The sequence below is a fragment of the Zeus faber genome (genome assembly GCF_960531495.2).
Source record: "Zeus faber genome assembly, chromosome: 1".
NCBI classification, from domain to species: domain Eukaryota; kingdom Metazoa; phylum Chordata; class Actinopteri; order Zeiformes; family Zeidae; genus Zeus; species Zeus faber.
The window spans coordinates 58,515,407-58,542,147 of NC_137193.1; the positions used below are offsets into that span (position 1 = coordinate 58,515,407).

The 26,741-nt window shown below is 47.5% G+C and overlaps 1 protein-coding gene across 1 annotated transcript in view; it reads left to right on the top strand.

The window, feature by feature from the left end:
* The window catches only part of hmcn1 (hemicentin 1), a gene marked incomplete at its 5' end in the record, with an annotated part of 97,534 nt that overhangs the window by 69,502 nt on the left and 1,291 nt on the right, over positions 1–26,741 (top strand). Inside the window, 54 exons of the mRNA XM_079997955.1 lie at positions 115–265; positions 500–697; positions 828–941; positions 1,033–1,220; positions 1,345–1,441; positions 1,614–1,775; positions 1,948–2,061; positions 2,161–2,363; positions 2,488–2,569; positions 2,665–2,796; positions 2,945–3,094; positions 3,427–3,586; positions 3,896–4,020; positions 4,121–4,304; positions 4,470–4,567; positions 9,553–9,831; positions 10,481–10,677; positions 11,621–11,702; positions 12,027–12,163; positions 12,390–12,531; positions 12,659–12,812; positions 13,063–13,190; positions 13,273–13,429; positions 13,599–13,720; positions 14,415–14,579; positions 14,990–15,097; positions 15,357–15,494; positions 15,627–15,761; positions 16,751–17,020; positions 17,526–17,716; positions 17,905–18,118; positions 18,313–18,447; positions 18,575–18,765; positions 18,876–18,957; positions 19,133–19,402; positions 19,622–19,792; positions 19,883–20,053; positions 20,166–20,336; positions 20,581–20,751; positions 20,913–21,083; positions 21,187–21,357; positions 21,449–21,595; positions 21,711–21,848; positions 21,977–22,098; positions 22,214–22,451; positions 22,815–22,877; positions 23,022–23,141; positions 23,282–23,416; positions 23,538–23,651; positions 23,823–23,948; positions 24,053–24,181; positions 25,811–26,179; positions 26,311–26,430; positions 26,605–26,731. Coding sequence (XP_079854081.1) covers positions 115–265; positions 500–697; positions 828–941; positions 1,033–1,220; positions 1,345–1,441; positions 1,614–1,775; positions 1,948–2,061; positions 2,161–2,363; positions 2,488–2,569; positions 2,665–2,796; positions 2,945–3,094; positions 3,427–3,586; positions 3,896–4,020; positions 4,121–4,304; positions 4,470–4,567; positions 9,553–9,831; positions 10,481–10,677; positions 11,621–11,702; positions 12,027–12,163; positions 12,390–12,531; positions 12,659–12,812; positions 13,063–13,190; positions 13,273–13,429; positions 13,599–13,720; positions 14,415–14,579; positions 14,990–15,097; positions 15,357–15,494; positions 15,627–15,761; positions 16,751–17,020; positions 17,526–17,716; positions 17,905–18,118; positions 18,313–18,447; positions 18,575–18,765; positions 18,876–18,957; positions 19,133–19,402; positions 19,622–19,792; positions 19,883–20,053; positions 20,166–20,336; positions 20,581–20,751; positions 20,913–21,083; positions 21,187–21,357; positions 21,449–21,595; positions 21,711–21,848; positions 21,977–22,098; positions 22,214–22,451; positions 22,815–22,877; positions 23,022–23,141; positions 23,282–23,416; positions 23,538–23,651; positions 23,823–23,948; positions 24,053–24,181; positions 25,811–26,179; positions 26,311–26,430; positions 26,605–26,731 — 8,429 coding nt within the window. The remainder of the gene's footprint in view (positions 1–114; positions 266–499; positions 698–827; positions 942–1,032; positions 1,221–1,344; positions 1,442–1,613; positions 1,776–1,947; positions 2,062–2,160; positions 2,364–2,487; positions 2,570–2,664; positions 2,797–2,944; positions 3,095–3,426; positions 3,587–3,895; positions 4,021–4,120; positions 4,305–4,469; positions 4,568–9,552; positions 9,832–10,480; positions 10,678–11,620; positions 11,703–12,026; positions 12,164–12,389; positions 12,532–12,658; positions 12,813–13,062; positions 13,191–13,272; positions 13,430–13,598; positions 13,721–14,414; positions 14,580–14,989; positions 15,098–15,356; positions 15,495–15,626; positions 15,762–16,750; positions 17,021–17,525; positions 17,717–17,904; positions 18,119–18,312; positions 18,448–18,574; positions 18,766–18,875; positions 18,958–19,132; positions 19,403–19,621; positions 19,793–19,882; positions 20,054–20,165; positions 20,337–20,580; positions 20,752–20,912; positions 21,084–21,186; positions 21,358–21,448; positions 21,596–21,710; positions 21,849–21,976; positions 22,099–22,213; positions 22,452–22,814; positions 22,878–23,021; positions 23,142–23,281; positions 23,417–23,537; positions 23,652–23,822; positions 23,949–24,052; positions 24,182–25,810; positions 26,180–26,310; positions 26,431–26,604; positions 26,732–26,741) is intronic.

Genomic DNA, 26,741 nt, shown 5'->3' on the forward strand with positions numbered 1-26,741 from the left:
AGTCCGTTCGAAGTTAAGAACGTGTGCTCAGGATAAATATGTTGTTTTTCCCCACTGAAATCGAGCATTTTATGTGTCTCCCGCACGTTCTGCTTTCATCTGTCCTCTCCATAGATCCTGCGAGCAGATGACCACGTCTCCATCACAGCCAACGGCCGCATTGTCCAGATCAAGCACGCTCAGGTTTCCGACACCGGGCGCTACACCTGCGTCGCCACCAACGTGGCCGGGGAGGACGAGAAGGACTTTGATGTAAATATACAAGGTGAACTGGGTCGACTGATGATAGCATGTTCACTGGGGCAGTAGTTGCAGCCTCTTTGTCGGTTATAAGATGAATGACATTGTGTTTTCTTTAATGCTAAAGAGGATGCCGAACACCTTCCTTAAAAACCCAAGCGTGAAACATGTCAGAGAAATGTCAATGCTTCGCCGCGGGAGGCCGTGCATTTTTGAACCGTTGCAAAAAAAGAATGCCCTTCCTTTCTCCCAACTCCAGTTCCACCTAGTTTCAACAGACCCGGCGGAGTGGGCGACACCATCTCTGCACCGGGCAGCGGGGGGGAGGTTAAGGACGTCATACTCAACAACCCCATCTCTCTGTACTGCGAGACCAATGCCGTCCCACCCCCGACTCTCACTTGGTACAAGGATGGTCGAGCGCTGGCCTCCAACGACAAAGTGCTCATCCTGCCAGGTACAGGAAAATGGAAAATGCAACAGTGAGTTTAGGTGTTTGAGAGAGAAAAAGAGTGGGATGGAGGGAGAGATAGATAGAGAGAGAAAAGGGTTGGAAACTAACCTTTTTGGTATGTGTGTGTCTCCAGGAGGGCGTGTGTTGCAGATCCCCAGAGCCCAAGCTGAGGACTCAGGGAGATACACCTGCGTGGCCGTCAATGAGGCGGGAGAGGACTCCATTCAGTATGATGTCAGAGTCCTACGTGAGTAGGATGTTAATTCATTTTGCCCCCTGGTTTGGAGTCAACGAACGAGGCGTTTCAAGAAAACTGTGTTTCTTATTCTGTCCTCTAGTGCCTCCGACCATCAGGGGTGGAGACGGTGACCTCCCGGAGGAGGCGACAGTCCTGGTGAATAAGACCACCCAGTTGGAATGCTACGTGGACGGTAACCCCACCCCCAAGATCACCTGGCTGAAGGACGGCCAGCCCATCAGCGCTGAGGGCCCCCACAGAGTCCTGTCTAACGGGCGCATGTTGCAGGCAAGAAAATTAGGGAGGCGATTTGGGCCACAATTTAGACCAGCAAAATGCTAACTTCTTTTTTGAGACACCTTGAAGATGTGTATTGAGTTTCTAACTTGTGTTTTCTTTGTTTTTCTTTCAGCTGTTGAATGCCCAGGTGTCAGACACAGGACGCTACATGTGTGCCGCTGACAACATGGCCGGCAGTGCTGAAAAGTCATTTAATGTCAATGTCCATGGTAAGGCAACAGCGTGTAAGTCAGGGATGGAAAGGCCAAAGGATAGACATTTTTTGCTTTCATATATTATGACATTTTTCACAAAGTTCCCGATTTTGATTCATTGAAATGAATTGAAAAACAGCTTTTGCCCCTCCATTGAGACCTAGGTTTTGCTTTCTCGCCCTCTCAGTGCCGCCGAGCATCGTAGGCCTGAACCCTGAGAATGTGACCGTGGTGGTAAACAACTTTGTGTCTCTGACGTGCGAAGCAACCGGCTTCCCCCCGCCCTCGCTGAGCTGGCTGAGCGACAGGGGTCCGGTTCAGGCAAACACTTACGTACTCATCATGCCAGGTAATGGAAAGTCAATGTTAATTCTCCAAAAATGGCGTTAGAGGTCTACTTACCCATATGAATGACCACGCAAACAATCTAGGGTCTATTACATAATAACATATGCAGAAGTGACTGTTTCAAAAGATCTCTGAGGTTTTGGGTTTTTCCCCGGGTCCGCCGGTATCTTCAGGTGGTCGGACTCTACAAATCCTCAGGGCCAAAGTATCGGACGGAGGAAAGTACAGTTGCGTCGCCATCAACCCAGCAGGAGAGGCCCGAAAACTCATCTCCCTCACCGTGTTCGGTCAGTTACCGACCGCACCACAACATGAATGCACTCAACTCCATTAGCCATTGGCATCAGACTGTTTTAGTTTACTGTTGCCTCCCTCCACCTGTCCAGTCCCTCCCAGTATCCGGGACACCGGTGGCGACTCCCCTGTGGTAGTGAGCGTGCGTGTCGGGAACTCGGTGACCCTGGAGTGCGAGTCTAACGCCGTGCCGCCTCCCACCATCACCTGGTACAAGAACGGCAGGGCAGTGACAGAGCTGACCAATCTGAAAATCCTGGCGGACGGGCAGATGCTGGAGATTGAAGGGGCGGAGGTGAGAGAACCATCCTTCCAACAGGAGACTTTTAAACTTGCACTAACAAAATAAAACAATTAAAAAAAGGGAATGGAGCAGCTTTTTGGTTCGATCCGTCTGAACTGTCCACTGTGTTCCTCAGGTGTCCGACACCGGCCAATATGTGTGTAAGGCCACCAACATCGCCGGTCAAGTAGATAAAAACTTCCACCTTAATATCTACGGTAAGTCAACCTTTTATGTAAAAACAAACAAAGTGGTTTTTGATGTGACTGTTTTCAATTAGTTCTTATTCCCTTCTTTCTTCTTCTCTCCCCAGTGCCTCCCAGCGTAGACGGTCTCACAGAGGAGAGTGTGGTGGAAACCATCAGTAACCCAGTCACCTTCGCCTGCGATGCCACTGGCATCCCTCCTCCCAGCCTCACCTGGCTGAAGAACGGACGAAACATTGGTAAGAACAGACAAAAATCCAAAATGCAAAGAAAAAGTCTATCCATCAAGGAGAAATTTCTGTTGCCACTGGATATTGTTTATAACGCAAACGTCGATAAATACGATTGTATATGGCTGTTTTTTTTAATTCCCTTTCTCTCTCACAGAGAATTCAGAGTCTCTTGAGATGCACATTCTGTCGGGCGGCCGCAAGCTACAGATCGCTCGGTCACAGCTCTCTGACAGCGGCAACTATACCTGTCTGGCCTCCAACATAGAGGGGGAGGCCCGGAAGAGCTACCACCTCACCATACAAGGTATTGTAAATATGCCACCGATGATTCCATTAAACATTCTCAACTATTAATTTTCAACATTCTCAAGAAATGTACTGTATATTCAGAAAATGTGTTTCCCTTTCTTCTCTCTCAGGCATATATATATATAAAGTTATATGCCCACTGTAATGAGGGGGATGAGTGTTATCCTTAATTTAACTAAGCTGTATAATAACAAAAATAAGTAAATAAAATAACAGACACACACATATTAACAGTAAACGTTTGTAGCTACGAACTGAGGGGACCATGAGCTTTTTCAAGGAATCTCCTGGATCTCCTGTGACTAAACATTGGTAATTCTCTCCCAGTCCCGCCCAGTATCTCTGGCTCGGAACTGCCCAGCGACATGGGGGTTCTGCTGAACGAAAGCATTCAGCTGCTCTGCCGCGCCCGGGGAACCCCGGCGCCCTCTATCCAGTGGCTGAAGGACGGGGAGGTTGTCAGCGGGACGGCGGCCGAGGGACTCAGGTAGAAATGGAAGCAGATGGTTCTAGGGATGGAGGCCACTACAATATTACCAATGAAAAATTGGGAACATAGTGTGTGTCACTCTACTAAAAGGCTAAAAGTATAGGTCCACACCTTTGAACCTGTAGGAGTCCACCATCTCCACCTCCTCCCATTGAACGGTAACAGGTGTCGGGGGCTTCCTGTTCTGTCTCAGCATCCACCGCCGGATCTTCCGCCAATGTTGAGCTGCACGTGTTTGTTGTCACGTCATCCGACAAAGCTCTCTACAAAACCTTAAGCGGCGTATCCCGTTGTGTTTATGTTCAGGATCAGCCCGGACGGCAGCAAGCTCACCTTGTTGCGGGCTCTCACCTCCGACAGTGGGAAGTACACCTGCGTGGCCACCAACACGGCCGGAGAGGAGGATCGGATATTCAACCTCAACGTGTATGGTGGGTTCCATTCATGTATTCAAACCTTCTGCAGGCACAAAATCAAATCCTTCTTTCTCAATAAACACCAATGGCTGTTTCGTTTCTTGTTTGTTTCCAGTGCCTCCCGCGATTGATGGCAACACCGTGAATGCCAAGGAGCTGACCGCCATTCGGGACAACTCCATCAACGTTGAGTGCGTGGCGACGGGCTCACCTCCCCCGCAGCTCAACTGGCTGAGGAACGGTCTGCCGCTGCCGGTGTCGTCCCACGTCCGCCTCCTCTCTGCTGGACAGGTGCTCCGGTAGGTCAGTGGACGGCGGTCAGACTGCAAAGAGACAACAGGCCAAAGTCAACGTTTCTGAATTCCATCTGTTCATATGATTTTTTTATATACCGTACAGGAAAGGAAGAAAAGGAGGGATTTATGGCTTCTAACCTGCTGCATCTGTTGTTTTGTGTCTGTCAGGATCACCCGCACCCAGGTGTCCGACAGCGCCACCTATACTTGCGTGGCATCAAACAGGGCAGGAGTGGACAGCAGACACTACAATTTGCAGGTGCACGGTGAGTCTCAATAGCGTGCATCGCTGACCCAGATCTGATTATAATTTGGCAAAATAAAACTCTACCAAAGACCCAACGGCAGTCATTGTGTGACTGCGAGCCAATCTCCAGACCTAAAAGTTCTTATTTTATTTCACTAAAATAATCCACTCTCCGTGTATAAGGCATATGCAATATTTATGTTCTTGTACAGGGCCAAGAGGGGTGGTGTTCAAGAGGGGCAGGCGCTCCAAAAAAAAAGAAACAGCACATTGTCACCCAGCTTCCGGGCAATCCGTGATGGGGCGGTGGGGGGGGGGGGGTGTGAGTGAGTTAGCACCATAAGGAAACGGAGCAGCATGGGGACACATGGCAGAGCACATGCAGATCACGGGCGTGAATCGAGTGCTTCGCAGTGCACACATCGCTGGCACGCCGAAGACACGTTCCTCATGAATCTGCGTGTCTTGCCCAGACAATCCACCACCTCGGTGCCCATTCGCACTTAAAAAAAATTTGCCTGATCAAAAGGACAGCAGGTCGACAAAAGCGTAGGTGCACATGCTTGTTCTTGTTGCAAGAATTTTGTTTCTATTGTGACTTAATACATCAGTGAAAACATTTTCCTTCCTACAACATAAAGGAAAACCGGGCAGGTTTAAAAGATTAAAGTTATTAATTAAAGATCAATCCAACAACGATGAATCCATTGAAGAGACAGTATGAATGTGAAATTATATCAAAATGATGATTATATCAAAAAGAGCACAGTTTTTGGTTATGGAGAACCACCACCAACCCCCCTCTTTGGAGAACTATTTATCATGTTTGGGTCTATAAACAACTGATCACTACTCCAAGAGGGGGAGAATCACCACGGCGAGACAAATAAACATAGAAACAAACAACATTTACACAAAAACATGAACATTGGACAACAAAATGTATTGAAAAACAGTGAATTAGGTCCAGGAAACTGGTCACGTGGCCTCTTCCTGTCATAATTATGGCAGCAAATGAGGGAGGAAAGGAGAGGAATGCAACCAGGAGGGTGTGTGTGTGTGTGTGTGTGTGTCCACCAGTGAGTGTACATGACTTATCCCCATTGGTACTGGTGTAGAAGGTCGACATTATGTCACGGCGCCTCCAAGCAGCGGAAGGGCGAGAGCCGGCAGGACCCCCATGTCCACCCACGCCCCGCACAAGGGAGAGGCCCGCCCCACCGCAGCCGACCAGACACTCCGTCCGGCGTGAATGCCAAGTGCCCATACCACATAGCACGGGGCACCTTGATGTTACACCCCCCCCCCCCAGGCCGCCAGGTATACAGGCCCTCCGCCACCCCCAGCATCCGGGGCGCCCGCCGCAGAGAAGTTACACCGCAGAAGCCAAAGGCCAACAGCCGCCCCCCACACCCTAACCTACACCCACAACGGCAGGCAGTCCCCCCAGGGGCCCCAGAAGGCACCCCCGGCGGAGCTCTCCGCAGCCCCGCCAGGTCGCAGCACATCCCAAGCCACCAGGCACAAGCCGTCATGACTCCAGCCAGGCCGGGAGGGGGGGCCCACCCGACCAGCCCCCGGCCAACAACGCCCCCACTCCGACCGACCAGCGACCGGCCACCCTGGAAAAAAAAAACCCCCAGGGCTCAATGTGTGCTGTTTGTAATTGCAGTTAAAATTGCGGGGTTGGGGGTGCGAGTCCTTCAGGCAAGTCGAACCCGAATCACTCGCACTCCTCCTGTCCCGCAGACCCTGGTCCGATGGAGTGTTATTCGGAGTAGGATTGTGCCAGTGTATGTGTTCCAAGCTAATGTGAGTGGGATTAAAATTTTGGGGCGGACGAGAAGCACGCCTGGGCAGGAGCGTGACAGGCAAGATGGCAGCTGCCCACGGCATCCCCACCCACATAGCCTGCACACCGCCCATCCCGCAAGCCCTTGGTCTGTTGTGTGGTGTATGTGCTGAGTATGAGTTTTGACACTGGGAGAGATAGGCGAGTCACAACTGGATCAATCCAGGGGTGCAGCAGGCCGGCAAGCAACCACGCAGACCCCCCCCCCCCCCCGGACCCAACTGCGCCCCAGTGTGCCCACCTCCCATACCTGGTGGCAGCCAATCTACAGCGATCAGCCAAGGGCGCAGAGCGTCCGCCATGCGCCTCCACCATGTCAGGCAGCTCCGCGCCCCCATCAGGCCCCTGGTCAGCCCCCAGCCGCCGAGCATGCGGACTACAGAACAGAGGGCGGCAGATGGCACCCCCACCCACAGCCCGACCCCCCAGCGACGAGCGTCCCGTGCACCGAGAGCGTCAGAGGGCAGGTACCTCGGCAGCCCGGTGTGATGACAGTAGACCGCCCCCCATGAAGGAGGCCACATGGTGAGCCCCGCGCCTAGCACAGCCAGCCAGGTTCAGGACTCAGGTTGACAGGACCAGACAGAACATCTAACCAGCCCTGGCACGACGGACCTTCCCCCCAGGGGACGCAGAAGGACACACAGGCCCAGCCACCCCACCCGCAGAGCTGGGGCGACCCCAGCGGCGCGACGACCCGCCGAACACGGGGCCTGAGACCCGAACCAGCGACCCACACCCACCACCCCCAACCCAAGCCCTGAACCACGCCCGGAACCCACACACAGACGCCAGCTGCAGGTACTCCCCGGGAGCACGTCTCTCTGCCCCCACCCCCGGAGACAGGCCAGCTCAACTCAGGTAAAGGGGCGGGCACCACCACCCAGACTACCCAACTCCCCCGTGGGGCCCAGGGATCCCCCAAGAACACCAGCCCACGCACCACGGATGTCCCCAGAGCCGCCCAGGCATCCACCCAACCGCGGAGCCCCAGCAGACCAGGAGGACCCCCACGTGCCCCAAAGCAAAATGACATTGCACCGACTTAGGAAGACTCAAGTATTAAATGATGGAGTTATGTCAGTGATAAAAATAGCCCATATTTCATGAAATTAATCAACATTGTTTTGGGATATTGCCAATAGTTTTTCCATTGAGATGTAATCTATTAATAACTGCAACCATTGGGATGTGGTGAGATTATCTCTCTTTTTCCAATTGAGTAATATTGTTTACTTGGCCACTGTTAAGGCGATCAAAATGGGTTGGTGGTGTTTCAGTGGTGGGTCGACTGAGGAGAGGTCACCGAGAAGACATATAGACGGGGAGAATGGAATGCTGCGACCCAGAAGGGTTGATAGCTTCTTGGTGATGTTGGTCCAGGATGCTAGGATAGGTGGGCAGAGCCAGAAGGCATGAAAGTAGTCATCTCTGGTCGCTCAAGGGAACAATGAGAGCAAATGTCTTCATCCGCAAAACCCATTTTGAACATTTTGTGTTCCGTGATATGGGCTCTATGCAAAATCTTATATTGGATGAGTTGCATTTTGGATTTGCGGGTCATAGAAAAGGTGTTGTTGCAAATAAGCTTCTACAGGTTGATATCGGTGGGAACAGCAAGGTCTCTTTCCCATTTCATTGTAGGTACAGATAAGGTGTCGTCTGTTTTTAATAAAAGTTTGTATATTCTGGAAAAGGGATTTTTTCATGTGACCGATATGAGTGAGATGTTCAATCATTTCAGGTTGTTGTAGGATGTTGTTCGTCAATTTGATTTTAGAAACTTCTGTAACTAAAGGAATTGAAGGAAGCTGTGGCCACCGATATTATACCTTTGGGTTAAGGTTTGGAAGGATATAAGCGAATTGTTTTCAAAAATGTGTTCCAGATGAGTAATTCCTTGTCTTTTCCAAGACCTAAAGATTATTGGTCTGTTTTTAACCAAGAAGTCTGGGTTGTGCCAGATTGGCGTAATTTTGTTTGGAGATAGAGTGTGACCACTGAGTTTGAGGAATTTCCACCAGGCTGACAGTTTTTGCGATAAATGGGTTTTTAAACAATTACGTTTCCTTATAGATTCAGTAAGGAATGGGAGATCGGATAATGATAACTCCTGACATTCAGATTGTTCAATGTCTCGCCATCCATGGGCCAATTGTTGCTCTGGTTGTAACCATTTAATTATAAATTGAAGATGTTTTGCTTGATAGTAGTATCTAAAGTTTGGGGCTGCTAGGCCTCCACAGTCTTTGTTTTTCTGTAGTGTTGCTAGTGTAATTCTCGGTTTCTTGTATTTCCAATAAAATTTGTTGACTATTGAGTCGGGAGTATTAAACCAATGTACTGTTTGTTGCACTGGGATCATTGAAAATACGTAGTTTATTTTTGGAAGTATATTCATTTTTACTGCTGCTATCCTACCAATTAGTGAGATGGGTAGGTTGTTCCATCGAATGAGGTCTTCTTCAATGGATTTGAGCAATGGAGTGAAGTTAAGGGTAAACAAATCTGATAGATTGGAGGAGATATCAATACCAAGGTATCTATTATTGACAATTGTGATGGTTAAGTGAAGTTTCTGGGTTGCAGCATTACAGTCCCCCCAATGAGTGGTAAGACTGTGGTTTTAGTCCAATTTATTAAATAGTCTGAGATAGCTGAGAATTTAGATATAAGATTGAACACCTCTGGTAGGGATGATATTGGGTTCCGTATGTACAACAGGATATCATCTGCATACAAACTGATTTTGTGAACATAGTTTTCTGTTTGTATGCCTACAATATTACTGTTTTGATGGATAGCCGCTGCAAGGGGTTCAATAAAGATGGCGAATAGTAAGGGGGAGAGCGGACATCCTTGTCTTGTGCCGCGTTGTAGAGTGAAACGCTGTGAAGGGTAACCATTGGTGATGACAGAAGCAGATGGAGAGTTGTAGAGGATTCTGATCAATTAAATGAGGGACTCTCCAAAGCCAAATTTGTTGAGGATTGAAAAGAGATATGTCCAATTCACTCTATCAAATGCTTTTTCGGCATCCAAAGAGGCAATAATGCGATGGAGATCCTTTAATAAACAGATGAATAAGATCAGACGCTAGAAGACTATGATGTGAGTGAAGAGAATTTTGTCTTCTTTCCCACCCTCCTCAGTCCCTCCCAGCCTGGACGGAGCGGGGAGCACCGAGGACGTAACCGTGGTGCGGGGGACACCGGCCTCTCTGGTTTGTATCACCGACGGGACGCCCACCCCTGCCGTGTCCTGGCTGAAAGAAGGAGCAGCCCTGACCCCGGACCCCCACCTCAGCCTCCTCAACCTGAACACCACCATGCAGATTGCCCGGGCCCGCATCAACCACACAGGCCGCTATACCTGCGTGGCAGACAACATCGCCGGCCAGGCAAGCCGCCATTTCTTTCTGAAAGTGCTCGGTGAGTCAAAGTGTTATGTATGTTTTAAAGTGTTATATATAATAATATGAATGATATATGAATATGAATAAATACTAAAATCCACAAATCTAAAAATAATGACTACTTTATACAAAAAAAACCTGAAACATCAATATATTTCACTATCCACAAATAAAACAAACCTCCCCCCAATGTGTGTAAAATCAAATCCACATTCAAATGCATCCACTTGTGAATCAACTTTTTTAAATGTGTGCTTAGGCATGTGACAGTTGTAAGGGATAAAAACATATGAAAATATATTTAATCCCATATAAAGGATACCATATTTATTTACAAATTTAACACAAGTAAACATCATTTATTTGGGGATGGTGAAGTATATTTTTCTTGTTTTTTTAATACAGTTAAGACTAATACAGATTTGTAATTAATACTTAATACAGATTTGTGGATTCTGATATTTATTCATCTTTCTTTATTGATATTTGCATTTATTTTTATAATATTTATCTGTGAATTGTGACACAGAATTTCTTCCGTATGACATTGCCTCTACCTGTGATATGTGTGGCTTCATGAGAGGGACAAAACATTCACAGTTCAAAAATAATGTAAAAAGAGAGGAAAAAAAATATCAACCCTTAGTTGCCGTCTCTCTTGCCAGACCCCCCGCTTATCAACGGTTCGGGCATGCCGGGCGAGGTCTCCGTGGTGGTGAACCACATCCTGGAGCTGCAGTGCGAGGCCTCGGGGATTCCCATGCCCTCCCTCACATGGCTGAAGGACGGACGCCCACTCCCACAGACTGACAGCGTGCGTCTCCTACGAGGAGGTGAAGTGCTGCGTGTTGCCTCTGCACAGGTCAGTGGGGTTTTTACGTTTTAATAATAACATCACAAGTATTAGAGACAATTATTATAATTATTAATTATTAGGGGTCCAGCCCAGAAGCTCTAAAAACGCACATATACACAGTGTGAACAGCATGTGTGCGCTGTTTTTTTTCCGTTCAATTAGGAATAAGTAAATACATTCGTATTTACTTATTCCTAATTGATACATTGGCTTATCTTTATTTATAAAGATTTGTACCTTTAAGATTATTTACTTATAGGTTTATAAAATACATTATTATTGTGGAGGCAGTTTTCTGTTGATTTATAAAGTGCCATAAAATAATTGTGTTCCCCATAACTGATCGTGATAAGTAATCGTGATCACAATATTATCAAATATAGAAGAAGAAGAATCTTTAATTATCACACAACACATGCACACACACACACACGCTTTGGATGGTGGGTGACGAGTGTCCATCGCTGGTCAGACGATGATGGGTGCATGTTTTTGAGGGGGGTCTTTACTGACGTTAGGTGGAGGAAACCCCATGTGAGCACGGGGAGAACATGCAAACTCCACACAGAAAGGCTCCTATTTGGGAAATAACCCGCTCGGAGCACAGTACCAACAGCGCCCCAGGCGGGAATCGAACCCAGGACCTTCTTGCTGTGCAGCAGTGCAATGATAATAATTGTGATTATAATTTGAGCCATACAGTAATCATGCAGCCCTAAAACTACAGAATGATAACAGTTAGTTACGCCGTAGGAAACCTACCCACAGCCACAAACAGCGCTCGATGAAGGAATGACACTGTAACCAGGCCGGAACAAATTAACTTCTGCGGTCACAAATCACACCGGAAAAGAGAACCAACGGCAAACTACCCTGGATCCTGCCTATTGCTGCCTGCAGTTATATTTATAATTCATATTTTTCCCCATTTTCTCCCACTGATGTGTAGGTGGAGGACACGGGCAGATACACCTGTCTGGCCAACAGTCCTGCTGGAGATGACGACAAGGAGTTCTTGGTCAGAGTGCACGGTGGGTAATGTGATCAGAAAAAATATATAGTCATAAAGCACACTTTTTTACTGTCATTGAGAAACTGTCCTTTTCGGGCAGAAATTCTGTGTAATATGCAGATAATTTGCTTTTAACGCATGCAAATTGGACTTGTGTCATTAATGAAATATGCAGAATATATGTTAATATCCTTTTAGCTTTCATTCTCTTTCCCTCATCATTTTAGGTTCAGATCATTGGATCGTATTTAATTTCTCAATGGGGATGAAATAACATCCCCATTGGAAAAATACCAACGCAATATTTACATTGGCTATGCTTGAATATCTTTGCCCTCGATAGTTCCCCCTAACATCGCTGGGGAGAGCACGCCCCTGAATGTGTCGGTGCTGCAGAGCCGACAGGTGATGCTGGAGTGCAAGTCCGACGCCGTTCCACCTCCTTCGCTCACCTGGCTCAAGGATGGCGAGTCAGTGCAGGTGAGAAAATATATACATTATAACATTATAATGTCTGAAAAAGCTTGATAACTACTGAATATGTGTTTACAGTTTGTATTATGCTGTCCCCTTAATTGTATTGTATCGCTGTGTGAAAATATTCTCGATTGTATTATTTGATTTGATTATCTGAAAAAATTCAGGCAGTGTTATGTTTGGGGTGCAATAATAAAACACTTGTCTTCGTCCTGAAATGTTCTGGTAGGCCTCCGCCCGTGTGCGTGTCCTATCTAGCGGCCGCTACTTGCAGATCAACATGGCCGAACTCAGCGACGGGGCTCAGTACACCTGCGTGTCGAGCAACATCGCCGGCAAGACCACGCGGCAGTTCAACTTGGCCGTCAATGGTATACAAAGTTCCTGTTGCTGAAAGGACTGTTTATGAACTACACAGTACCTAGCAGAGTACTGAATGAGGAATGAATGTCAAAAAAAAGCCCATGCACCGCCTATATATGTTTATCTTTTCTCCAGTGGCCCCGACCATCAAGGACGGACTCCAGACCAGAGACCCCGTCTCCGTGCAGGTAGACATGCCTGTGGTGTTGGAGTGTGTAGTCACTGGAGTGCCTCCTCCACGAGTCACTTGGAGGAAGCATGGGGCCGTACTGGCAGGAAGCAACCCCAGGTAAAGAAAAAATATATAAAATCTGGATAAAGCACACTGCCAGCACATCATGCAGAAGAAATGAAAAGACCCTTAATGGAAATCCACTGCTTATAATACTGTTGCAGTTTGAGTTTTTTCCCACAGATGATTTTCACTACACAACACAAAATGCCTAAAAAAAGATGGAAAAGTGTAAATGGTACAGTTAGACCCAACCTCTGTGTCTATGTGTCGGATCTCCCTCAATTGATGCCACTTGTCCGTGCAGGTACACCTTTGCGGAGGACGGCTCCTTACACATCCATTCCGCTCTGGTGACAGACACGGGGCGCTACCTGTGCATGGCCACGAACCAGGCCGGCACGCAGCGCAAGAGAGTGGACCTACAAGTGTTTGGTGAGAACGGGCACCGTACAGGCACACAGATGCCCGTGCATGTCCCGTTGACACTCACTGGTCCCCGGTCTTTTCCTCCTAGTGCCGCCTTCCATCGCCGGTGGTCACACCAACGTCACGGTGATGGTGAATGTCCAGACCACACTGTCCTGCGAGGCCACCGGCATCCCCAAACCTACCGTGAGGTGGACCAGGAACGGCCGGGCCATCAACACAGACCAGAACCAGAATATGTACAGGTCGATCAAGGTTTTTCTCCCTCTCTGTTTTCCGCCCTTGAGTTGTAGATGATACAGAACTGCGGCTTGGTATCGAAACAGGGCAGACATGTCTACAACGTGTCTACAGCGTCTAGACGCTTCATTCAGTTGGCTTGGTCAACCGAAAGCTTCTTTGTCCTACTAACAGGCTGCTCTCCTCGGGGTCCTTGGTCGTCATAGCACCCACGGTGGATGACACGGCGCTGTACGAGTGTCTGGTCTCTAACGAGGCGGGGGAGGACTTCAGGGCCATTAACCTCACTGTTCAGGGTGAGACAATTTGCAAAAGTTCTTACCATGCGCGTCCTTCATTTATTTTTCATTGATGAATAGACTTTCTATTTTCTAGTTCTTTCTGTTTGTTTAGAACTACTTGCCCTTCTCACTGAAAGTCACATTTTCGTTCACTTTCTTTATTATTTTGGGTATATCTGGGTACATCATTACAATTCTTAAAAAGTAATAAATCGGTTTAGCACAAATAAAGTTCTTAAATTGTGTTTAAAAAATATATTTTTTTGTTGTACACTTGTTCTAATTAAACAACTCCTATATAGAATTGGATAAAAAAGGACTTTCATGTTGCCACCGCCCCCCTTCCCCAATAAAGGCGTAGATGCATTCGAGCAAAAAAAAATAGTTTGATCAAACTAATGATTGCTATTGCGATGTTAAATTTGCACCACATCATGCGACAACAATTTAAAAAGATAAATCTATTATTTAAAAATTGTATTATTATTATTATTATTACTATTATTATTATTTGAAGACATTATTTTAATTTTGCTCAAAGTGGTGTGTTGATACCTGCAGATAGCACGTTATTGATCAAGGATATGCTGTATGTGCCTTTGTAATGTCTCTTTTAAATTTCTTTATCTATCTCTATTCACTTCAATTTAATTTTCTTCAACATATTTTTTGTTGATCAGTAGATTCATATTTGCTCTGCCTTTCTTAGTTCCTCCGTCGATCGCAGACGAGCCCACGGAGCTGGTGGTGACCAGACTGTCCCCGGTGGTCATCGGCTGCATTGCGTCCGGGGTCCCTGAGCCTTCACTGCACTGGAGCAAGGACGGCGTGAAGCTGCACATCCAGGGTCAAGGATACAGCATCCTGCCTTCGGGTGAGAGGAAAGGTCGACATTTTGTAAAAGTCAATCAATCCTGTTTTACCATCTCAGATTGAATTATTCGGTCAACTCAACTCAACAATATAAGGCCTGATATCAGACAGAATTGCAAACTCCTCACACTCCGTTTCCATCTTCAGTCTGATGTTGCCTCCAGTCTTAACCGATTTCCGTGGGGAAGGGGGATTGGATTTTCCCTAACCAACCACTAGAGACCCAACGTATCCGCCTGAATCTAACGTCATTTTAAGTCCACACCGATGTGTGGCCGTGCCAACATACTGGTTTTCAAGTCCATGATGCCAGACCAGAAGAATCAATCATCTCGGTGGAGTGGGCGATTTCAAAGGAATACTGCTGAATGTAATTTGATGTTGTGTTGCGTTTTGTTAATCTCTGTTCAGGGCCACTGGAGATCCCTTCAGCGGAGTTGAGTCACGCCGGCCGCTACACTTGTGCGGCTCAGAACGCTGCAGGTTCAGCCCACCGACACATTCAGCTTACTGTGCTGGGTAAGAATATCCCCAAGCAGATATAAAGAGAGGTGGGCCGCTCTTTTGAACTTTCTGGGCCTCCCTGAAAATGACAGACCAAGCGCAGTCTTGTGAAAAAATTGATTTCAATAGGATGTCTGCATCAAAATAAAGGACGCTAAATGAACATGTCATGCATTGTGTAGCCATATATCATAAATTGATACCAATTACTTCTCTCTGCTTAACAACATTTTATTCTTTACTCAAGTTATTCCTCCTCTCTCTCTATCGTCAGAGATCCCAGTGATTCAGGCCCAGCCGCCCTACATGGATGTGATTTTAGACAACACCATCACCCTGCCCTGTCGGGCTACAGGCTCCCCCAGACCGTCCATCACCTGGCAGAAGGAGGGCATTAACATCCCCACCAACGGTACTATTGTGTGTGTGTGTGTGTGTGTGTGTGTGTGTGTGTGTGTGTGTGCACGTGCGTGCGTGTGTGCGTGTGTGTGAATAATTCCATATTCTGCTGTCCACATATCTCATATCTTGCGTGTTATGCCAGGGGGTGGTTTCACGGTGCTGCCCAACGGGGGACTGCAGATCTCCAAGGCCTCTGGCTCGGACTCGGGAACGTACATGTGTGTCGCACAGAATCCAGCTGGCACGGCGCTGGGCAAGACCAAACTCAGAGTGCAGGGTGGGTTTCACGCACACAAGCATTAAATAAATTGGTACAGTACGGCTAACAGATCCATAATTGAAAGCATACATCAACAACGCACAGCAAGCAGGATTTCTGGATTCCATTAGGAGACCAAAATCTGTTTATATCATTAGTCATATGAATCAGAATCCGTTTATTTGGCCAGAGACATTTAAATATAATGGGAATTTGCTCTTTTGAGGTTTGGTGTGTTACATTGCAGAAAAAAAGGAAAAATGATAATAAAATACAACAAAAATTGTGTTGAAAATGCATTGTCAAATATATGCAAATAGTACAAAAAATGCAAAACAGAAAGTCAGATATATTAAAATATGCAGAATGTAATAAATGTGATTCTATGCACAGGATCAATTATTGTTATAGGGAATAAAAATGAATCTGAATTATTACTATTTACTAACTAGCTTAGTACGTATACAGTGGTACCTCGACTTAAGACTGTATCTACTTATGACTAATCCAAGATACGAGGAGCGATAGTCACAAAAATTTGTATCGACTTGCGACCGACTGCTCCAAGATACGACCGTGGAAATTTGAAGTTGGCGCGTCGGCGGCCAGTCAGCAGTCAGTCAGCGGGCGACCTACATCGTGTGTGTGCACGTAGTTCGTGGCTTATCCATATTTTTTTCATATTTACTGTGTTTGTGCTGTGTATTTTGTTTATTTTCATCCTTCATGATTTCATAATTTATATGGTAAAAATTGCTTCGACATACGGCTGTTTTAACAAACGACCGTTCTTATAGAACGAATTACAGTCCTAAGCGAGGTACCACTGTACTTAGTATCTGGATAGAAAAACATATTGACATTGCAAACACTTGCAATCGTGCAGGGCTATAAAAATGGAATACTTACAGGTCACATGTACCTTGTCACAACAAAAAATGGTCACTCCTAAACCCTACAAAGGAGCATTAATAAGATTTTATATAAAGCCACGTCGTGTCCCACAGTGCCTCCTGCGATCATCTCCGAGACCCAGAGTTACCTGCCGCCCCTGGACTCACCGGTGACGCTGCAGTGCCAGACGAAGGGCTCGCCCTCTCCCTCAGTCACCTGGCATAAGGACGGACAGCCGCTGAGCGAGAGTCTGCGCCAGCGGCTGCTGAGCTCCGGCTCCCTGCAGATCGCCTTCGTCCAGCCCGGCGACACAGGCCGCTACACCTGCACGGCGGCCAACGCAGCAGGCACGGCGAGTGTGGAGATGAGCCTCACCGTGCAGAGTGAGTTATCTATATCTCAACAGTTTTTTTTTATCCTCACTGTGTAAATGTGAATGTGTCAAGTAGGGATGGATGATGAATACCTGATTTACCTGCCAATGCTAAATTGTGAAACCTGAACTTACAGTACAGGCCCCTAAATCTATCAATATTATCATTATAAAGATTAAGAAATGAATGGTTTATACTAAATTATTTTGGGGTACTTATGACTTGGAACATTATGCATAACTAATAAACCTAATACATTTTTCTCCATTGCTTCATCAGATGTATGATATGGCTTTTGTATTGGTGACATTCTCTATTTTGTTCTAGTATGGAACCGATTTCCAATTTGAGTATCAGCCGTCCCTCTGTATTAAGAACTATTAAAATGTATTAACCTGCTACATGTATAATACACCAATGTTCTTTGCTCATGTTACAAACATAATTTTATTTCGACCTGCATCCCTATCTCTAACCCTCTTACCCCATCTACGTTAACCTCGCACCGCCCTAGTCCCTCCCTCTATCCGCGATGGTGAATTGGAGACGACGGTGGTGGAAAACAGACAGGCACAACTTACGTGCGTGGCAGAGGGCGTCCCGTGGCCCACTCTGTCCTGGGAACGGGACGGGGTCCCGATAAGCGAAAGCTCAGGAGAGTACACGGTGCTGCCGTCCGGGGAGCTGGTCATCGACATCGCTCAGGTAAATCCGGAGCTGCTGGAGACAGTGTTGTGTTACGGAGAAATAGAGGGTTAAAATCAAGTTGGCACCATTGAAATTTTGTGCTATAGATTGTTTGTCTGGTAATATTTGTTCGGAAGTATATTGGGCTCTGCTTTTGTTATTTGTGATTAGTGCTTTAACACAAGTGAAAACCTCTATGCTGTCAGCCTGACGACGCGGGCAGCTATACTTGTGTGGCCAGTAACGCGTTGGGCCAGGACAGTCGCACAGTGTTCCTGGCGGTGCACACCCACCCGGTCTTCATGGAGCTGCTGGGTGATGTGGCGCTCAACAAGGGAGAGCGCCTCACGCTGGCCTGCGGGGCTACAGGCATCCCCCTGCCCAAAGTCACCTGGGCCTTCAACAACAACATCATGCCAGGTACACACAGCAGCACGTCTTGGATTGCGGGAATTTAAACAACAGAACGGAACAGAATTAAACAGAATTTGATATTGATTTGTGAAAGTAAATTTTCAAACAGTTTTTCCCCTTAACCATAAAATCCAGTCTTTTGCATTCTTCACTTAGGGCTTACCAAGTGTAATTATTTTCTTATTTCCTGAATTCTGTAGCTCACTACGACCACGTGAATGGCCACAGTGAGCTGGTAATAGAGAGGGTGAGTAAAGATGACTCTGGCACCTACTCCTGCGTGGCGGAAAACAGCGTTGGAACCATCAAGTCGCTAGGCTTCGTCTATGTCAAAGGTAGGAGCCTTGGGGATTCCTTTTCCTCTCAGTTGATTTGTTTAGGCCACACCACGTCCCCTGTTAGAGGATTTCTGTTGATCAAGTATTTTAAGACCTATTCCAAATGTCATTGTTTGTGGTCCAGAGCCCCCCATCATTGACGGCGACATCCACTCCAACCGCATCGAGCCTTTGGGGGGCAACGCCGTTCTGAACTGTGAGGTTCGGGGAGACCCCCTTCCCACAATCCAGTGGAGCAAGAATGGCGTCAACATCCAGATTAGCAACCGCATACGCCAGCTGGACAACGGCTCCTTGGCCATTTACGGCACAGTGGTAGGAGGAAGATCCCGATCCCTTTGGGATATTTATTTTTATTCTTGACCGGTAAATAAATTTGCATTTTTAGGCGATAATAATGGACACTTTTTATTGATCTTTATCAGAGTGAAGACGCAGGGAACTACATGTGTGTAGCCACCAACGATGCTGGGGTGGTGGAAAGGAGTGTCACTCTCACCTTACAAAGTAAGTGTGTTACTACGCTTTCTCTTTCCAATCTTTACTGTGAAATACAAAGATTAACTCTATTCTATGTACGATAAATCAAAGTATTCGAGGAACAAAAACGACAAGAAAAGCGTTTCTAGAAGCCTAGAAATCAGATACAGTAAAACAGTGATTCGATTCTCTCCTATCCCAGGTGCTCCAACCATCACCGTGGAGCCAGTGGAGACTGTGGTGGATGCTGGGACCACGGTGGTGCTGAGCTGCCAGGCGGAAGGCGAGCCCGCTCCCATCATAGAATGGGCTCAGCAGGGACGCCCCCTGCTGGGCAGCGACCGCTTCTCCACCCTGTCCAATGGATCGCTCCGGCTCAGCAGCGCACAGAAGGAGGACACGGCTGAGTACGAATGCGTGGCCAGGAACTTACTGGGCTCTGTGCTGGTCAGGGTCACACTCACTGTTCGAGGTAAGTCCGACCATAGTAGAACCTTTTTGGGCCTTTGTTTGGCTTTCGGTTTGTAATAGGTAGCAATGTTTCTGCTGTGTAGCCTAATGAATATAAAATCCATTTGCAACTACTAATGGTGGTGCATTAACTTTCAGTTCTACCTCCACAAACTGCTTTCATGGAATATCTTGAATATTTCTACCAAGTAATAAATTCTCCTATTGCCTCCTATTGCAGTCCATGGAGGCTACTCTGAATGGATGGAATGGAGTCCCTGCAGTGTGACCTGCGGCGCCGGGGCCCAGAAGAGGCTGAGGCAATGTAACAGTCCCCACCCTGCCAACGGAGGGAGCCCCTGCAAGGGGTCAAGCGTTGAGAAACGCAGCTGCCAGGGAAAACCATGTCCAGGTACCTTACGTTTGTGTGGTTGTGTGATTGGGTGGGCATAGATGTATGTGTTCATGTGATGCCGGTATCTCTCCCTTCATCCATCCACAGTGGACGGCGGCTGGACAGAGTGGTCTCCTTGGGAGGAGTGTTCATGTAGCTGTGGTCAGGGAAACAGGACCAGGGTGCGGAGCTGCACCAACCCTCCAGCTCAGCACGGAGGACTGACGTGTAAGGGCAAGGCGGTGGAGCTCATCATCTGCAGCGTCAGACCCTGCCCTGGTAAGTGGACAACTCTCTTATCCCAGAGTCATCTATGCTTTTTCAATATTTTTTTTACAGTTATGGGCTCCAGGTTGTCCATCTGCTGACTCTTCTCTCTCTACGATGGCAGTGGCCGGAAGCTGGGGTTCCTGGCTCCCGTGGAGCCCGTGCAGCGAGACCTGCGGGAAGGGCGTGCAGAGTAGAATCAGGCTCTGTAACAACCCGCCGCCGTCATTCGAAGGGCCGCAGTGCGATGGCCCAGACACTCAAACCCAAGTCTGCAAGGAGAGAGCCTGCCCCGGTGAGAGCTTGACAACTTGGAGTGACACAACCTATTTCATAGGGCAGATAACCTGAACTATGTCAAGAGATGTTTCATTAGCAAATGAATAGAATATATTAGAATATAAGAGGATAGGAGAGTATAGAATCCAGAGGAAATCAATGAGAAGTAGTAATTCCATTGTAGGAGCTTTGACTGAGTTCTGTGAATCCCTCTTGAGTTATTGAACTCCCATTGTCCTCCCCCACCTCTGCCGCGCCAGTTGATGGGAAGTGGTCATCGTGGGTCAGCTGGGGCGCCTGCAGCGTGTCCTGCAGTGGCGGGACCCGACAGAGGACGCGCCTCTGCGCCAGCCCTGCTCCACAGCACGGCGGCCGGCAGTGCGAGGGCAACGACGTGCACATTGACTTCTGCAACAGTGACCCCTGCCCTGGTGAGCCGCTGTTGTCATTCCATATACATATATATATATATATATATATATATATATATATATATATCATTGTTTTTCCGCTTCTTTCATCTTCGGCTGTTAATGTAAAATAAGGGGATGTGTAGATGAAGCAGTTTTCTGGTTGCCGTCCCTCCCACCAGTCCACGGGAACTGGGATCCGTGGAGTAGTTGGGGCAGCTGCAGCAGGACCTGCAACGGAGGCCAGATGCGGCGCTACAGGACGTGCGACAACCCCAGACCAGCCAACGGAGGCAGAGCCTGCGCAGGGGCAGACACGCAGATACAGAGGTGCAGCACGGGCGACTGCCCAGGTGAGCTAGTCCGTCTGTGTGTTTGTGTGTGTGTGTGTGTGTGTATGTGAGCGTAAAACTATTCTCCTATATGTGGATTTGGAGATGAATGTGGTCCTTGCAGTGAATGGCGTCTGGAGCTCGTGGCAGCCCTGGGGAGAATGCTCTGCTTCCTGTGGGGGAGGGGAGAGAACGCGAGTCCGACTCTGTAACAGCCCTTCTCCTAGCAACGGGGGGCGACCATGTCCGGGGGACGCCTCTCAACTCTCTCGGTGCAACACTCATGCCTGCCCAGGTGAGATGTGTGTCTGAGTGTGTGTGTGTGTCTCCGTCTGTAAACATGTGTATTATTCAATACTAATATGTATAGTTTTATCGTTGGTCAGGCGGGCCCCAGACGGCACGTGGAAGCATCATAGGCAACATCAACAACATTGAGTTTGGCATCGCCATCCTAAACGCCTCCATCTCAGTCAGCCAATCAGGAGGCAGAGTCATACAGGCCACTATCTCCAACGTGCCCAGGACATTAGGTCAGTCGTCCACACTTTTCGTATTTGACTGCTACTGGGACACCTCATACCTCATACAACTTTAATAGAGTTCAACAACAAATAAAAATCGTACTCTCTCTCTCTGAACCATTAGGTCCAGCCATGAGGAAGTTAATCTCCATCCTGAACCCGATCTACTGGACCACAGCTCAGGAGGTGGGGGAGGCAGCGAACGGCTACACTCTGACAGGAGGGGTCTTCAGGAGAGAGACGCAGGTGGAGTTCGCCACAGGTGAGACAAGAAAGGTTCCGGGTTTTATGTGTTTTCATCAACCGTCCTCTGTTAGTTTCATAACACTCCATGGGATGGTGCTGTTAGCAGACTTAGATGCTGACTGCAATATGATTGGATGTTGCTAGGTGAGATCCTGAGAATGACCCACATCACCAGGGGACTGGACTCTGACGGAGCGCTGCTGGTGGACATTGTCGTGAACGGACACGTCCTGCAGCTGCCCTCGCATTCTGACATCAGCGTCAAGGTAGAGGGATAAACAAACACGACCATTAGATCTTGTGACAAATTAGAAAACGATCTTTCAAACTCAAACACCAACAGGCAAATGTATAAAATCTGTTTTTGTCCTCCGTCCTCAGGACTACACCGAGGACTACATCCAAACGGGGCCGGGCCAGCTGTACGCTCTGTCCACGCGCATGTTCGCCATCGACAGGGAGAGCGTCCCCTACTCCTGGAACCACACCATCACCTACGACGTGTCCAAGGGCAAGATGCCCTTCCTGGTGGAGACGCTGCACGCCTCGGCCATCAGCGCTCACTACCAACCCCTGGAGGAGACGCTGGAGTATCGCATCCACGCCACCATTGCTAAAGGTGGGAGTGTGTATCTCTTCAATATGCACGGAAAATATTCTGTCTTTGCAATATGATCCACGGCAGTGATTCCCAGACCGGCGTGTGGGGTCGCCAGAGGCTCAGAAGCTCAGAAGCTGTGGCAACATCTCGGACCATAAACTGTAAAAAAGTCCATGACTATATATTGTAATATATTGCACGTGCTAAAATCCTTTCTTGCTCCACCGTGAAAACAGAAACATGAAATTGGGAGCCATCTTGGATGACTCTCTGTATGTTGTTACACTTTGTTTTCTTCTTGTCGCTGTTAATTCTCTTCTATTTTTTCTTCAATTTTTGCCTTCTAAGTCTAACAAAACCAACGTTTTATTGTAAGTACAGGTGAAAGAAGTAACCAGTGTCCTCACGGCTTCAGTTTGGATGCCGCCGGGCCCTATTGTGCAGGTATATATTATGTTATATCTACCGTAGTTCACAGAGCAACAAGGGAATATCAACAATGCATTAACAACCAACTGAGAGCATGCATTTCAAATGTATTCTTTATCTGGGATGGTGGTGGTGATGGTTGTCGTCGCTGTGTTCCAGATGAGAATGAGTGCGAGGTGGGGAACCCCTGTTCTCACACTTGCCACAACGCCATGGGCAGCTACTACTGCTCCTGTCCGCGGGGACTCACCATCTCAGCTGACGGCAGGACCTGTCAGGGTACACACAACTCTTTTTTTAATGTCTCTACATAACCACATGTATGCGTGAGGAGGAGGAGGAGGAGAAGAACGACTTTTATTTTCAGAGAACATGGTTCAGATCTTCATATTCACCCGGTCCACCGTGCGCTTCCTCAGACATCGATGAGTGTTCCTTGGACGGCCATGTGTGCCACAATGGGCAGGATTGTGAGAACACCATCGGCTCGTACCGCTGCGTGATGCGGTGCGGGCGCGGTTTCAGGAGAACCGTGGACGGCCTGAGCTGCACAGGTACACAGGTTTACAAGTTCCATTCCAGCGCATAAGCTAAAATGTCACGATTTCAAGCGTCATGTTATCGCGTATGTTTTTCAAGCAAACAAGTAAATTTTTCTACTTCCTCCTTGTTCAGATGTGAATGAGTGTCAGGAGTCCAACCCGTGTAACCAGCACTGTCTGAACACCATCGGCAGCTATCGTTGTGCCTGCGAGCCCGGCTACCAGATCAGGAATAGACGCTGTATCGGTAAGACAGGTCTCTTAAGAAAAAATAATCTATAACACTAACATTACATGTGGACCCAAACATAGACCCTGAACCACGTGGGAATTACCATAAAAGGCCTCTTCCCCTTTGCTTAAAATACTCTTAAGTTTTCCGCCGGACCTTACTTAATCTTCCTCTTTGCTGCCCCAGACATAAACGAGTGCAGACAGAGAGTGTGTCGCTCAGACCAGCAGTGTAAGAACACCCGTGGAGGCTACACGTGCATTGACTTGTGTCCAAACGGTATGACCAAAGGCTCCAACAGGACGTGTGTGGGTGAGTGCTCGGCTAAATGTAGTCAGTTAATAGTGAGCTATCGTACAAATCCCTCGTGTGTCCGCATTGCGACAGTGATGTTGTGTCCACGTTGTGTGTGTCAGACATCGATGAGTGCCGAGATGGAACCCACCAGTGCAGATACAACCAGATCTGCGAAAACACCCGAGGCAGCTACCACTGCGCCTGCCCGAGGGGCTACCGCTCCCAGGGCGTTGGGCGGCCCTGCGTCGGTACGTTCTGCCCCTGCACCCCAAAGAACCCTGCACCCCTAAACCCCAACAAACCCCTCACCCCTCACAACACCTGGGCTGACAACAAATTAATTATTAAACCTTTATAATATAACGGTTGATTCTCAATACGGGCTTATCAGCCTTCATTCAATTATATTTCTACTCATTAAGTACAATTTTGTTCAATTTATGTTATAAAATCTATATTGGTTAACAGATATTAGGTGCTACTAAAGTGTTCAGTAGATCAGTGATTCTTAACCTTTTCCATATCAAGGTCTCTCACTTTGAAACGATACTGACGCTGGTTTCTATTGTTAGATATGATTCAGTCCAAAACTCTCTTCCTGTCGATGCTATAGTTGCAGAGATAACAGTGATACTAGGATCAAAAGTCATTGTTGTCATGTCATGTTGTTCCGTCATTCTCTAATGACGCTAACATCTTGTAACTGTGAAATTTAAACTATTAATCATTTTGCTGGGGACCCCCGGAACCTCTTGGAGGACCCCCGGGGGTCCCCCCGGAACCTCTTGGAGGACCCCACATTGAGAACCCACTGGTCTTGATGTTTTAAACAATATTTCAATCAAATCTTTGCCCTGGCATTACAATGCTCCCACACAACCAGCTGCCTTGCCTCTGCCAGCAAAGTTTGCCTCCTCTCTTTGGCTCATTCTGCTTTAAAACGTAATAATTCTTCCGTCTTTTCAATGTGATTTCTCCTGTTCTGCCCCTGCTTGCTGACAACACTAAACTGCATTCAATACACTACACTAAAGCAAAGGCACATTTGTACACGCATATCACAGCATGGTATGGTTATATAAATAAAGCTTTGAGATGTTATAAAGGTATGTGTGATTCACTTACATGGTCAGAAATAAGTAAGGGTGAGGGAAGAAGTATTGCAGTGAAAGGGAAACACTGAAAAGGCAAGACCAGCACCATCACCACTAAGCTCCACCTCTCTCTTTCTCTGCCCTCTCACTTTATCCTTTTTTTTCACCTGTGACCCTGCCTTCGGGTCTGGCTACTTCCTGGAACGGCTGGGCTTTCTAATAGCATATGGTCACCGTTTCCTCCTGTGACATCATTAACCCTGGACATCGATGTCTGTCTGTCTGTTTGAATGTCATTCATTTCGTAGTACAATGCATCTCATCTCGTCAAATTTATATCATATTTGATGTCAGATGATTTTCAATTTGACTTTGAATACTTTCATATTTTTTCGAATATTTGAACTTTTCATTTCATGTCAAAGTAACTTGAAGCAATTATTGTCAACTCATCAATTGATGTAGACATATTTTATAGCTGCAATACATTTCTGTCTCGGAACATGAAAATGTATTGTTTTTCGATGGGGTGATTGACATATCCCCTCTTCTTTGTCCCGCCCCTCCCTCTTCCCCCATCTTCCTTTTTTCATGACCAACACCTCCTTATAACTGTACTTACCTCTCCTTATCCATCTCTTAATTTCTCCGTTCATTCCATTCTAAATAAAAATGACTCCTCTACTCCCCTTCTTCTGTTCCATCTGTCGATCCTCCTGCCCTCTCCTGTACTTCCGGTGCTGGTCTGCCTTTTTTTTTTTTGTTTCCTTTTGCCGAGGGAAGACGTAAATGAGTGCGATCAGGTGCCTCGGCCCTGCGCCCACCGGTGCGTCAACGCCCCCGGTAGCTTCAAGTGCACTTGTCCGCCGGGGCGCCACCTGCTGGGCGACGGCAAGTCCTGCGCCGGCCTGGAGAGGCTGCCCAGCTATGAGAGCTACTCGTACAGCTACCACACTTCGCAGTCCTCCCCCGAGGGAAGCTCCCACCAGCGCCTGTACCACAACCTAGCCTCACAGAGCTACCACTCCTACGGGGCCGCCGCTAGGGGGCGCTATAGGGCTCATAGGCGCAGAGAGAGCCGGGAGATCCCTCCGTGGCGGGGTGCGCTCGACTGTCCGCAGGGGTTTGAGGTCGAGGGTGGCCGCTGCTTAGGTAACTATAGGGGAGAGTCAGGACTCAGAGAAGGAAGTGGTCGTTTGGCCGGCGTTTCTGGCTCTGAATGCGGAATTACACGTTCTGTGTTTACGTGGTTTAACATCCTGATTTTGCTTGTGTGTGGACAGACATTAATGAGTGTGAAGTGAGGGACACCTGCCAGCACGAGTGTATGAACACTCCAGGAAGCCACAAGTGTTTCTGTCCCGCCGGCTACCATCTCATGACCAATGGCAAGACTTGTCAAGGTGAGAATCTTCAACTCATCTTTTCTGTCGACTGTACCTATCAACCTATGCATTCAATGTATCGGTCCTTTTTTTAGATATGTCAGCAATGGGTCCATTTCTTAAATCACGGTGTTCTTCAATGGAAAACACCCTCAACCTGCTCTCATGTTAAGCTATTTGCTGTGTTTACAGATATAGATGAATGTTTCGAGCAAAACATCCAGTGTGGGGCCAACAGGATGTGCTTCAACATGAGAGGAAGTTACCAGTGCATTGATACACCTTGTCCACCCAACTATCAGAGAGAACCAGCAACAGGGTAAATGAGC